This window comes from Musca domestica, unplaced genomic scaffold, assembly GCF_030504385.1.
Source record: "Musca domestica strain aabys unplaced genomic scaffold, Musca_domestica.polishedcontigs.V.1.1 2, whole genome shotgun sequence".
Lineage (NCBI taxonomy): Eukaryota > Metazoa > Arthropoda > Insecta > Diptera > Muscidae > Musca > Musca domestica.
In genome coordinates, this window is record NW_026712249.1 from 45,359,469 (window position 1) to 45,373,972 (window position 14,504).

General features: G+C 37.2%; 1 protein-coding gene across 1 annotated transcript; it reads right to left on the bottom strand.

The window, feature by feature from the left end:
* Window positions 1-1,782: 1,782 nt before the first annotated feature.
* LOC101897214 (lambda-crystallin homolog) lies at window positions 1,783-13,676 on the bottom strand. Its single transcript, XM_005179079.4, has 4 exons — window positions 13,476-13,676; window positions 12,944-13,322; window positions 2,054-2,471; window positions 1,783-1,984 (listed from the first exon to the last, which is right to left on the bottom strand). Exons 1-4 carry the CDS (start codon window positions 13,517-13,519, stop codon window positions 1,872-1,874), a joined length of 954 nt encoding a protein of 317 aa, XP_005179136.1. The 5' UTR covers window positions 13,520-13,676; the 3' UTR covers window positions 1,783-1,871.
* Window positions 13,677-14,504: the final 828 nt, after the last annotated feature.

Sequence of the window (14,504 nt, forward strand, 5' to 3'; positions counted from 1 at the left end):
CATGATGGAGTGGACCGAAATTGTCCATTTTTGCACCTCATCTAGCACTGATGCAAATATTTGGATTCGCAAAGTTGGAGCAAAATCGGATTAACCTTTCTTTTTCTGTGCAGTAAATTATTTTCTTTGAAAATGTTGACGTTTTGTGTAGGAGGTACCAGAAGGAGTGGGCCGATATTGTCCATCTCCGAACTCGATCTTAGATTGACAATAATATTACGATGTACCAAGTTTGGATATTCGGATATAATCGGATACTCTCTTATAGAGTTATCGGATACTCTCTTATAGAGTTATCGTGCGCAACAGGCAGGCAGCCAGACAGACAGACGGACGGGACATCGCTAGATCGACTTCAAATGTCCTGAAACGGATTTGGTCCAAAGAGACCTAGGGTCTAAAACCGTTATTTCGATGAAAGAAGTTTTGGCTGTATCAAATGATTTATACCTCTCTAGCCATATGGCTGAGGGTATGAAAATTTGGCTACCTTAATAGGTTGTAACAACAGATCTTCTAGAGTGAATGGGGTAGGTGCAGCGTATTGTGCGGGCACGCATACTTCAGGATGGCTGTAGACGGCTGAGTATTCCTGAACACAATTGCGCCAAAATACCCCGGTTTGTCTAGACAGCCTCAATGAGCCTCAATTCGCACATACTGTATTTTTTGACTGGGTCAGTATGAGTGCCATCCAGACCTGCCTGACAGGAAGGCTCCCTCTTATAATGTATGTTTGCATCAGCTACTGGTGTGACTCACCTTTGCTGGCTACCTTGCGGGACTCAACTCTCGACGTATCCAGCTGTTTCAAAATTTCCATTGATATTCCGTTAGATCCCAACGATTTGGATGACATTCGCAACATCACCCATCTTTAACTGTGGTGGTAAATCCTCGGCGGAAAGAGATCTTAGATGACGTAGTACTTTTAGCGCTTAAAGTGGCCATCGCCCCCCTTCGGATCAGTTACCGTTTAGTTCGTTAAACGCCATATCGTCCTTTTTTTAGGTTTGGATAATAATTTAACCATTATCCAGTCATTTCGATTCCTCTTTTGCTCCTGTACCAACCATTACCCCTACTGGGAAATTGTTTTTTTTTTTTATTCGACATAAGGTTGTTGCGAGCGCCTGCAGTTTCGTTTCGGAAATCCTTTCTGCTACCCCAACAGCAGAAGGATTTCACAGTTCTCTGAAGCGATGTTTGGTGCACTCTTTGAATTCTGGCCAGTGAGCTTTCTCATGTTTGAGGAAAGGGCGGCGTTCGGAGGCCGCGTTCCATGAGAACTGATGAATTGTACAATGGTTAAATCTGGCGTTATTACCTTTTAAAAAGCAGGAAAATGATGCGGTTCACAGTTAATAACCGGGGTCGGGAGTGGATAACATATTTCTTTGTTTAAGTAATTCGTGGTGCCAAGTCAGGTCGATTGACTAAATTTTATAAAGCTATGAAGCGGACGGCAAAGAAGACATCTCTTCATATACACCATTTATCATAGCCATTGTTACGTTACTCCAGACAACACTCCTGCGTACAGAACTGATGAATTGGACATGTCGGACTGTTTACCGAGTAGAGACGTAATTTGTCATAAGCGTTGGAGGAGATATGCTGTATGTTGTTGGCTATCGATGCGATCACTCATATGACAAAGGGAACAAAACCAGTCACCAAAGACAAGATTTTGTTTAATGTCTCCTCGGGTTATTAAAAAGCGAAATCAGTTGACCTTTTAGTATTATACGCCAAAAATTAATAGAATATACATTTCGGAAATAGTTTTAAAATCTACAAATAATATTTATTTTATAAAAAATCTAAGACATTTCATTTAATGAAATTAAATATTAATATATTTACAGGAATCACTTGTTCAATTTATTTTTCAAAATACTCAATTGTGTCAAACAATTATCACGATATTGACGGCGTTCAACCAATTTATCCAAGGGTACCATTTCCTCCAACTGGTCGGCCACTGGAAAAATTAAAAACCAAATGAAATTATTAAAACAAAAACTCCAAAATAAAACTCCAACTTCCATACCAACTTCCGCAGTGGGTCCCTCCATTTTCGGTGTGGGTCCCATGGTTTGACTCACAGCATAAATGGTGTTGGTATAACGCTCATAATAGTTACGCATACCCTCGGCATTCAAATGGGCAGTTTCAAGTGGACCCAAAAAGGCATAACGCATACCCAGACCATCCGACATAACACTGTCCACATCCCGGACATTGACAATGCCCGCCTCAACGAGACGCCAGCATTCGTTGAGAATGGCATACTGGATGCGATTCAGGGCGAAACCTTCAATTTCACGTGACAGTGTAACAGGCTTTTGGCCAATCTCTTCCATGAGAGCCCTGGTCTTGGTCACCACTTCGGGTTTGGTCCATGGTGCTGGCACGATTTCAACCAATGGCACATAATAGGGAGGATTTACGGGATGCGATACCACCACCTATAAAAAATAACAAAAAAAAAAAAAAAATAGTAGAGATAAGTAGATCGAAACAAACATATGTGAATTTTTATTATATCCTCCACCATACATAGGGTACATTAAGTTCGTCATTCCGTGTGTAACTCATCGAAATAATAATTTCAGACCTAACAAAGTATATATATTCTTGATCAGCGTAAAATTCGAAGACGATTTAGCTGTGTCCGTCCGTCCGTCTGTTCGTCTGTTGTAATCACGCTAGAGTCAAAACGAATAAAGATAGGAAGCTAAAATTTTGCACCGATCTGTCTTTTGTCTGCAGGCAGGTCAAGTTCGAAGATGGGCTATATCGGTCCATGATATCGTATAGCCCCCATATTCGGTATTTTGATGCTTTTAGCCACAATTTTTAATGGAATGATCTGCAATTCTACACAATGAGTTCTCTGTGAGTACTTTACCCCTTGAAAGAGAATAGTCTATATAGGTCCACGATATCGCATAGCCCCCAGACAACGGTGCCCCTCTATATTGGGTATTTTGATGATTTTAACCACACTTTTTAATGGAATGGTTTGAAATTCTACTCAAGAAGTTCTCTGTGAGTACGTTACCCCCTGAAAGAGAATTGCCTATATAGCTTCTCGATATCGTATAGCCCTCATACAATGATGCCTCCCGATATTTGGTATTTTAATGATTTTAGCCACATTTTTCAATGGATAAGTCTGAAAACCACTCAGGGAGTTTCCTCTGAGTAATTAACCCCCTTGAAATAGTATAGCACCCCTATAACGCTACCTCGAGGTATTCGGTATTTCCAGGATTTTCGCGACATTATTCACCTGAATTGTGTCAAATTCCGTATTTGAAGTTCGTAATGGGTACTAAAACATATGACGACAAATTGTCTATGCAGGTCCCCGTCTTCATATAGCCGCCATATAACGTTAGCTCCAAAAATTCGGCATTTTGCGGATTTAAGCGACATTATTCACCGGAATTGCGTCAAATTTCGTGTTTGAGGTTCGTATAGGTACTACAACCTATGACGGAAAATTGTCTATGTAGGTCCCCGTCTTAGTATAGCCCCGTATAACGGTACCTCCCGATATTCGGTATATTGATGATTTAAGCGACATTATTCACCGGAATTGTTTCGAATTTCATATTTGAAGTTCGGAATTGTAAACACAGCCTAAGACAGAAAATTGTCTGTGTGGGTCCACGTCTTCGTATAGTCCCCATATAATGTTACCTCCCTATATTCGGTATTTTGATGATATTAGCGACATTATTTATCGGAATTGTTTCGAATTTCATATTTGAAGTTCGGAATCGTTACTACAGCCTATGACGTTTCATTTGAGCGATATTTTTCGACGGATTTTTTTTTTTTTGAAAATTTTCAAGTTCCTTCCAAGTGGTGGAAGGTATTAAAAGTTCGACCCGGCCGAACTTGGCAGCTTTTTTACTTGTTATTATTTATTAGTTTCATTATGTGTTTTGATAATCTTATCAACAGTTTTGTATGTACACTTCAGGTGCGCTGACGACTACCATAACAATTGTTTGAATTTAGTAGGTCGGTCGGACGCCTAATTTATTTTATTGCACTTTTCAGATTGTTTGTTTGCCAAAACATTTGAGATAGGTGGTATAATTTTTTTTTTTGTGTGAATTGCGTGAGCTTTTGTAGATATATGTCTACGCATACATATGTATAATAATTTTTAAATTTAATACTTATTAAGATTTGCTCCAAGTGCTTCTAAATATATGTAGGTCGTAACAAACCCGTTTCCAACTGAAATAATTAGCTCTTGTTCATTAGAATTTGTTTCTTAAGGGGGCATATTTAATCGAAATGTTTGATCATTTTGAAATGATATAATAACAATTTATTTGATCGCGTTTGAATATCATTATAAACTTGATATAAGAGTTATTCCATGCCAAGTTTGTTCCATTGAGAACACTCGAAGGGAGTATTCGATTTGATCCAAACTTAGTACATCGTAATATTATTGTCAGACTTGGATCGAGTTCAGAGAAGGGCAATATTGGTACACTCCTTCTGGTACCTCCCACACAAAATGTCAACATTTTCAAAGAATATATTTTGCTGCATATAAAAAGAAAGGATAATCCGACTTTGCTCCATCTTTGCGAATCCTAATAATTGCATCAGTAATAAGTCAGGTGCGAAAATGCACAATAACGGTCCACTCCATCAATTATAACTCCTATAAAATGTAATGCAAGTGTCCGATTGTCTTCAAATTATACACATCATAATATTTTTATTAATCCAAGGTCCAGTGTGAAGATGGAATATATCGGTCCACTCCTTCTGGTACCTCCCCCATAAAGGGTCAACATTTTGAATATTCATGAAGCTCATAAAGCACGACAATTTTTCATCAACACAAGATCTGTTATAAAGATGGTAGATATCGGACCATTCCTTCTGGTACCTCCCCCACAAAGGGTCAAAGTTTTGAATAACAAAAACGATCATAAAATCCAAAATAAGCATCCGGTTTTCTTCAAATTTCACACATTACAATATTTTTATTACTTATTATTATTATATTGAAGATGGAATATATCGGTCGACTCCTTCTGGTACTTCCCCTACAAGGGTTAACATTTTGAATATTCATGAAGATCATAAAACACGAAATTAACATTCGATTCCATTCAGACTTGGCACATCTCAATATTTCCATAAACACAAGATCTTTTATTAAGATGATAGAAATCGGACCATTGCTTCTGGTACCTCCCCCACAAAGGGTCAACGTTTTGAATAACAAAAACTACCATAAAATCCGAATCAAGCATTCCGTTCTCTTCAAATTACACACATCACAATATTTTTATTAACCCAAGGTCTGCTGTGAAAAAGGGATATATCGGGCAGCTCCTTCAGGTACCTCTATTACAAAGGGTCAACTTTTTGAGTATCCATGAAACTCATAAGACGGGAAATTAATATCCATTCAGACTTTGTACATCTCAGGATTTCAATCAAAACAAGATCTTTTATTAAGATAGTAGAAATCGGACCATTTCTTCTGATACCTCTCCCACATAGGGTTCAAGATTTAAAAAAACTCTTCAAATTTCACACATCCAAATACATAAACAACTGCAACGAAGTCAAACGTCATAATTTTTACATTTTTTTTAATTGAATGAAAGCAAAAAATGTCGGAAATAGCAGCGAATTTTAGAATAAGTTTAGATTTGTTCGAATTGGTAACCTTTGGCACGAAATATGGCCTTCAAAAGGCAATGAAGGCTATATTTCGTGCCCGAATGTTGATATGCGGTATTTTGGCCCATTCCCGGCGAAGCGCTTCCTTGAGGTGCCCACTTTGGTATTTTTTAGTGCCAACCTTGCTTTTCAAAATACTCCAGACACAATAGTCCAATGGATTGGTATCCTGAGATTTTGGTGGCCATTGTGCGTTGGAAATGAAGCGAGGAACCTCATTTTGTATCAATTCTTGGGTGGCGCGTGCTGAGTGCAATGGTGCTGAGTCCTGTTGAAATGTCCAAGGTCTGCGGCCAAAATGTTTGCGTGCCCAAGGCTTTAATACACCCTCCAGAATATTTTCGCGATAATATTCGGCATTTATTCTGATGCCACGGTCTATTAATACGAGCGGAGAGCGACCATCGGCTGTTATGGAGGTCTACACCATCACCATGGCCGGCGATTGAGTTCTGGTGGCCAACCGAAGGTGCACATTTTCAGCTGACCTCTTTGGCAGGTAAACACGAGCATTTTGTTTGTTTACAAACTGCTGAACAACGAATGTTTTCTCTTCGGAGAAAATCAAACGCGGCAGTTCACCACTTTCGGTCAAGCGAAGTAACTCTTTAGCTCTTTTGAGTCTATTTTCTTTCTGTTGCGGTGTAAGTTCTTGCACTTTTTGGAATTTCAATGGCTTTACTCCGAGCTCATTTTTAAATTCTTTTCGAATGGTGGAATATTGCGATATGTTTAGCTCACGAGCCATTTTTCGCCACTGCGTCGCGGTTTTCGATCAAGTCGCTTCTTTACCTTTCGAACCATTTCTGCTGGTGTTGCTGTTTTCTTCCGTCCACTTTCTTGACATCGGGCTACGCTACCAGTATCACGGTAACGAGCGATGGTACGAGACACAAAAGATTTATTCACATTTAAATACTGGAGTGCTCTAACGATAGCCACTTGTGGTTTTCCAGCCAAATATAAAGAAATCACACTATCACGCTTGAATTCCATCACGAATAACTTTTTTTCCTGAAAAATTATCACCAAAATGCACTTGTACGCTTGTAAACAATATAATGAGCTGCCACTGGAATAATTTTAACAGCTGTCGGACGAGTGACTTAGAAATGACAGCAGTCTCAAGTTGGTTGCAGTTTTTTCATCACACCCTGTACTCTGTATCACAGTGTTATCGGTATTTTGAAGCATTCGACCCCGACTTCAATACAGAATTTGGGAAAACTCTTCTAAAAAAATAGCTGTTTGGGGGATTTTGATGGTAGTAGATTTGGCGAAGGGTGTAAAAAATTCGACCCGGCCGAACTTAAAAAACTGTTTAAAAGAAAATAAATCTTCAATACCTAATTTTTTTCCATTCCCATTCGACGTGCACATCTTGACCGATTTTCAAGTGGTTTATTACTTTTTGCACTGACACCGGTGATTGTTTATTGACAGAGTTCATTAAAATATAATCAATTGGCACTCATTCGCATAGATTCGATTACGTCAAGTTAAAGTGATAAGGATTGTTTATATACCCTCATTATCAGTGTACCCAAACAAATGACCTCTATTAGTACTGTAGTATGTATAGGTACTTTTTTCGAATGGGTACTTTTTGTTGAAATTCCAATTGATCTGATTATAATTTTTAAGGTAGGCGATAAATACAAGTGGTATTTTTGTATACCCTTCGCCGTGGCACAAGGTATTGTGTCTTTGAGGATATGTTTGTATCATGAAAACAAGTTAGAAAACATCGGTCGATTTTGCCGTCAGATGTGTATCCTCAGTGATTGTTGGATTATTTAAATATATTTGACTTCTATTATGTTTATTCAAATTGTTAACCTTCTATGGAGTAGGTTTCGAATTCCCTATTAACCTCAGGTTTCTGGCTGAGAGAAATATTTAGATTTAGCAAATTGTAAAGAATCGCTGAATTTTTTCGCAAGTTATGACAGATATAAGTATTACAAATTGTGGCCCTTTATGGGTGAGGTACCAGATGGGGTTCGCAAATGTATATCATCTTCACAACAGATCTTGTATTGACAAAAATGTTTGTATGTGTGAAATTTGAAGAGAGTTGGATGCATATTTCGCTTTCTTTGATTGTTCTGTTTTTCAAAATCTTGAACTCTATGTAGGGGAGGTACTAGAGGAAATGGTCCGATCTCTATCATGTTTATAACAGATCTTGTGTTGATGGAAATGTTGAGATATACAAAATCTGGAGTGGAAACGGGTGTTAATTTCGCGTTTTATGAGCTTCATGGATATTCATGGATATTCAAAACCCTTTGTGGGGGAGGTGGGCAGATATATCCCATCTTCAAATCAGATCGTGTGTTAGTGGAAATAATGGGATGTGTGAGATATGTAGAGGACCGGATGCTAATTGTGGATTTTATGATCGTTTTGGTTATTCAAAACTTTAACCCTTTGTGGGGGGAGGTACCAGTAGGAATGGTCCGATCTCTACCATATTTATAAAAGATCTTGTGTTGATAGAAATATTGAGATGTGGCAAGTCTGATTGGAATCGGATGTTAATTTCATGTTAATTGGGGCATGTTGACACTTTGGGGGAGGTACCAGAAGGGGTGGACCGATATGCTCTATCTTAATATCAGACCTTGAGTTAATAAAAATATTGGTATGTGTGAAATTTGAGGACTATCGGACTCTTACCTAACATTTTAAAAGAGTTATAATTTTTCAAAATGTTGACCCCTTGTGGGGGAGCTACTGGATGGATTGGACCGATATTGCCCACCTGACCTAGAACTGATGCAAATATTAGGATTTTCAAAGTTGGAGCAAAATCGGATTATCCTTTATCTTTCTGTGCAATAAATAATTTTCTTTGAAATTTTTGACATTTTGTGTGTGAGGTACCAGAAGGAGTGGACCGATAGTGCCGAATTCGATCTAAGTTTGATAATAATATTACGATATACCCAGTTTGGATCAAATCGAATACTCCCTTCGAGAGTTATCGTGCGCACAAGCCAGTCATACGGACCGACGGGCATCGCTAGATCGACTCCAAATGTCCTGAAACGGATTTGGTTCAAAGAGTCTAAGGGTCTAAATCCGTTATTTCGATGAGGCACATTTTGGCCGTATCGAATACCGAATATCGGTGGGTATCGTTATATAAGCGCTGTAGGAAAACGTGGACCTAAATATTCAATGTTCTGCCGCCGAAGCTAGAACCCATTATGAACTACAAATACCAATTATTGGACAAATCCGTGGAAAAACGTGGCAAAAATCTTCAAAATACTGAATATCCGAAGGTACCATTATATGGGAGCTGTACGAAAACTTGGAACTATATATGCTATGTTCCGCCACAGGACCTATCAACCATTATGAATAACAAATATAAATTTTCGGATGAATTCGTGAAAAAATGTGGCAAAAATCATCAAAAAAACTGAATATTCAGAGGTACCATTATGTGGGGGCTATACAAAAACTTGGACCTATTGGATGCTATGTTCCGCAATAGGAGCTAGCAACTATTACGAACTACAAATATCAATTTTCGGACGAATTCGTAAAAAATGTTGCAAAAATCATCAAAATACCGAATATCGGGAGGTACTGTTATATGGGGGCTATACAAAAACATGGACCTATACATACAATGTTTCGTCACCGGAGCTGGAACCTATTATGACCTACAAATACCAATTTTTAGACAAATCCAGTGAAAAAAATATGGCGAAAATCATCGAAATGTCGAATAACGGGAGGTACCGTTTTATACCAAACCGTGGACCTATACATACAATGTTTCGCCACCGGAGCTGGAACCTATTATGACCTACAAATTCCAATTTTTAGATAAATCCAGTGAAAAAAATGTGGCAAAAATCATTAAAATAACGAATATTTTGATTTACTTTTATATAGGGGCTATAAAAAAACGTGGACTTACAATGTTTCGGAGCTAGAATCTATTATGACCTCCAAGTACTAATTTTTGAATAAATCCGCGAAAAAATGTGGCGAGAATCATCAAAATACCGAATATCGGGAGGTACTGTTATATGGCGGCTATACCAAAACGTGGACCTATATATACAATTTTTCGCCACCGAAGCTACAACCCATTGCGAACTACAAATACCAATTTTTAAACAAATTCTGGACACAATACAAATTGTTCTGGTAAATTTTAAGCTCTACGTCAAATAATGTGGGCTATATCGTGATTTCAGAGGGACATCGTTAATTAGTGGAGGGTGGGGGGTATAAACATATTCTACTCTGAGTGAATCTACTCCCACACTAATTTTTTAACAAGAGTGACTCAGGAGTGTTCCCACACAAAACAAAAGAGTGATGAGTAGACTCCGTAAAAAAACTTCCACTCTCTGAGCAATCCTGCTCGCGAGCAAGTTTCGCTCCCCTGTGAAAATGAACAAATCTGAGCTCTGAAAAAAACCGAAAATTAGGTGTGGTTAAATTAAACATTAATATGGAATGCACTTTATAAATCCATTATTTAGAAAGGACTTCTCCTGCTTTGGGGCACTCAACTTGGTAGGACTCAACTTGGTAGTTGATGAATATCTTATTTAGCTAAAGCAGGAGATATGAAGTCGTCATTATTTTCTGCCTTCTGGCAATACATAGGGTATCTATCAGTACTACATAGTAAGACAGAAGATGGCACATGTGCCTACCAGTTTTAGCTGGGTAAATAAAACCCCTTATTTTGTAATCCGAATTTTGCCGGGTAGAAGATCTACTTGTTCCGAAGTCAAAATATGTTATATATTTAAAAGTGTCATTGTAGCATTATTTAAACACTCATTTATAGTACTTTGGGACCCTCGCTGTTAGATAAGTGGATTACTTGACTCAAAACAAAACAAGTTCTTAATATTTCTTTTAAGCTCTTTTAATTTATAAAAAAATAAAACAAAACAACCACTTTGAATTATGAATGCAGTGGCGATGTGCTTAGAAAAACTTCTAAATCAACTTGTGTTCACCCTGTCATTTGGTTGCTAAACCACGCCAGCTGTTATCTTTATTGTTTGAGCAAAATTAAAAAATAACTACTTGTCATTGCGGAACACTTAATGCGAGCGAGCGAGTGCCAAAGATATTAGCAATTGTTCACAGTGTTAATGAAGTTGTATTTAATTAACAACAGATGGTTCACTCTTGGCCAGAGATGATATGTATGGAGGTATATAATCGTTAAAATTTGTAAAATGTCAATATTTGGCACAACTTTAGTTTAGTAACACTCTTCGATTTTTTTTTCGAAACAAAAAGGCAAAAAAATATTTTCCCGGAATAAGGGTAAAAATACCTACCACTAGAAAAAGTTAAAAAAATGAAGAGTTTTTACTAAACTAGAGTTTAACCCGTTATGGACAATATAGGTATCGTTTGAAAGTCTATCTTTTCAACAAGCGGTTCGGAAATTATAGTTAAATGATCGATTTTTCGACCCGGATTTTATATAAAACCCCCAAAAATTGTCTGAAATTCTACACAAAGAGTTCTTTTTATGTGTACTTTACCCCCTGGGAGAGAATTGTCTAAATGGGTCCACGATATTGTATAGCCCCCATACAACGGTACTCCCAGTTATTCGGTATTTTGATGATTTTAGCCACATTTTTTAATAGAATTGTCTGAAATTCTACACAAGGAGTTCTTCGTGACTACTTCATCACCTACCCCCCGATATTCGGTATTTTGATAATAGGAATGAAATTGTTTGAAAATCTACAAGAGGAGTTCCTTTTGAGTACTTTACTCCCTGGAAGATTTTTATCTATATAGGTCCACGATATCGTATATCAACAATATAACGGTACCTCCCGACATTTAGTATTTTCATGATTTTAGCCACATTGTTCAATGAAATGATCTAAAAATCCATACTAGAAGTTCTTCCAACCATTTTACTCCCTGGAAGAGAAATGTCTATATAGGTCCACTATATCGTATAACCCCCATATAATGGTACCTCCCTATTTTCGGTATTTTGATGATTTAACGACATTATTCACCGGAATTGTTTCAAATTTGGTAATTGAAGTTCGTAATGGATACTACAGCCTATAACAGAAAAGTGTCTGTGCAGGACCACGTCTTTGTGTAGCCTCCATATAACGGTAGCTCCCAATATTCGGAATTTTAATGATTAAAGCGACATTATTCCCCGGAGTTGTTTCAAATTTGGTATTTTAAGTTCGCAATGGATACTACAGCCTATGACAGAAAATTGTCTCTGTAGGTCCACGTCTTCGTATGCCCCTCATATAACGGTATTTCACGATATTCGGTATTTTTATGATTTTAGCGACATTATTCACCTGAATTGTTTCAATTTTGGTATTTAAAGTTCGTAATGGATACTACAGCCTAATACAGAAAATTGTCTGTGCAGGTCCATGTCTTGGTATGGCCCTCTTATAAAGGTACCTCCCGATATTCGGTATGTTGATGATTTTAGAGAAAAATTTTCACCGGAATTGTTTCAAATTTGGTATTTAGAATTCGTAATGGGAACTACTACTATGACAGAAAATTGTCTATGCAGGTCTAGCTCTTCGTGTAGGCCCTACTTATCAGTACCTTCCTATATTCGGTATTTTAATAATTTTAGCTTCTTCTTCTTCTTCACCGATTTTTTTCAAGTCTCGTATTTGAATATTGTAATGACTTATGACAAAAGTTGGCTATACAGGTCCGCATCCTCGTATAGACTCCAGTATAAAGGCTATATTCGGTATTTTTAGGATTTTAACAGAATTTTTAGCGGATGTTATTTTTTTGATAATTTCCAAATTCCTTCCAAATGGTGTAGGGTATTGAAAGTTCGGCCCTGCTTTTTTGCTGGATAATGATTATTTTGGCTAGATAGGGGACTTTATCGGCATGAGAAGTTCACCAGTCCAACTACGGTGATTTCCTTACAAATAAAACACTCGTCAAGTTGAAGATTTCCTAAATTTCTACTCCAAATACATTTTCTATCTCTGTCTCGTTCACTTAATCTTTAACTCGAATCACTAACTCGCAATTGAACAGAATCAATTTATTACCAATTCAGCAAAAACTAGAATTTATTATTCAAGTTAGCCTCGGTTGCGCACCGACCACCTGATTTAACATTATTATCAATTGCTATTCGAAAATTCCAAAATAAAACAAAAAAACAACAAAATCTACTTACATTTGATTGATGTTTCAAATCTTTGCTAAACAACGAAGGCAAAAATGTCGATGTAGAACTGGACAAAATTGTGTGATCCTCAACGACGGCATCAAGTTGTTTGTACAAATTGGTTTTCATATCCAGACGTTCAGGAATGCATTCTTGTATAAAAATTGCACCCTTTACCAATTCCTTCAAATCATTTGTGCCCGACATGCAGGCAAATTGTTCACTGGCCTTTAGTTTACCCCTTAGCAGACCTTTGGCTTCCAAAGAGTTCAGTTCTTTTTGGGTCTCGCGCAAAGCATTTGCCACCTGTTCGGGTTGAATGTCATACAACATCACCTGATAGCCCACCGAGGCGAAAAGCATAGACCAGGAACGGCCAATCAAGCCACTGTAAAACGAAAAAATATTCAATTATTTAGAAATACAAATTATTTGGGTCAAATCATGCCGTCGTCGTTGTTGCATTCAAGAAACCGGCCATTAAACGTGTCAGTGTACCACCCCTTGCTATCACCCCTCGTCCCACCTACGCCTCACTTACCTTCCGACAATGCCTATCTTTTCTCGTTTACCGGTTGTGGCCATTGTTTTGCGTCTTTTTTGTGCCGGTGGACTTATTTTTACTTGATTTTATAATTATGTGTTAGGAAAATAGTTTTGTTTTTTTTTTTGTTATTGGTTTCGGTTTATTGGCCAGCGGAATGCTTTATTAACCGAACTGTATCACAGCTAAACAACTTTTAATTTTTATTTTGATTAATTTCCATTAATGAAACCTCTGTTTTGGTACTCAATTAAATTGTTAATAGTGAGCGGGAGCAAGCGAGAGAGTAGCAATAACATTTGTATTATTCCGCTCTCAGTCTCATTCACATAACAAATAGGAGACTTATAATGGCAAGAGTAGGCAAAGAAGAATTTTTTAATTTAAAGTAAAGAACTCGAAGATAATTTCAATTTTTTAAATTTAGAACAACTCACACAAACATTAATTAAAGAAAGTAATCAGTAGATTATGAAAGTAGAGCTAAAAATAGAAAATACATTTTTCGGCGTTTCGACAGTTTGTACCGCAAAGTGAGGGAGCAAATTTCCGCTTTATGTTAATTTTTTGACATTTTCGGATAAAGATTTCTTAAAATCATTCAAGGTTATGTATATAGTGAATTTAATCCCCAGTGAATTACCAAAGAATAAACTTCTTGGTCCACTTTTATTCCATACCATAAAAATGTTTGTTTAATTTTCGCCGAAAAAATTGTTTTGTTGGTAACACCTCCAAATATACATTTAAGACCCCGCTAAATATGTGAATACATTATTGATCAGCACAAAATTATATGTCAATTTAGCAATGTCAGTCTGTCATTAAAGCTTTCGAACGAAATGAAGTAGCTTGGTAAGAGTTTACTTAGATGAAACTGCACATATAGGTCCAAGTATTGGTACAGACCCATACATTTATTTGGGGGTTTAAGTCCAAACTTTTTTCGGGCCTTTGTTTAGCCTTAAGCTTAGACAAGAGACTCGTTTATTTTTATTTAATAGAGCTTTGACATTTTTAGGGAGG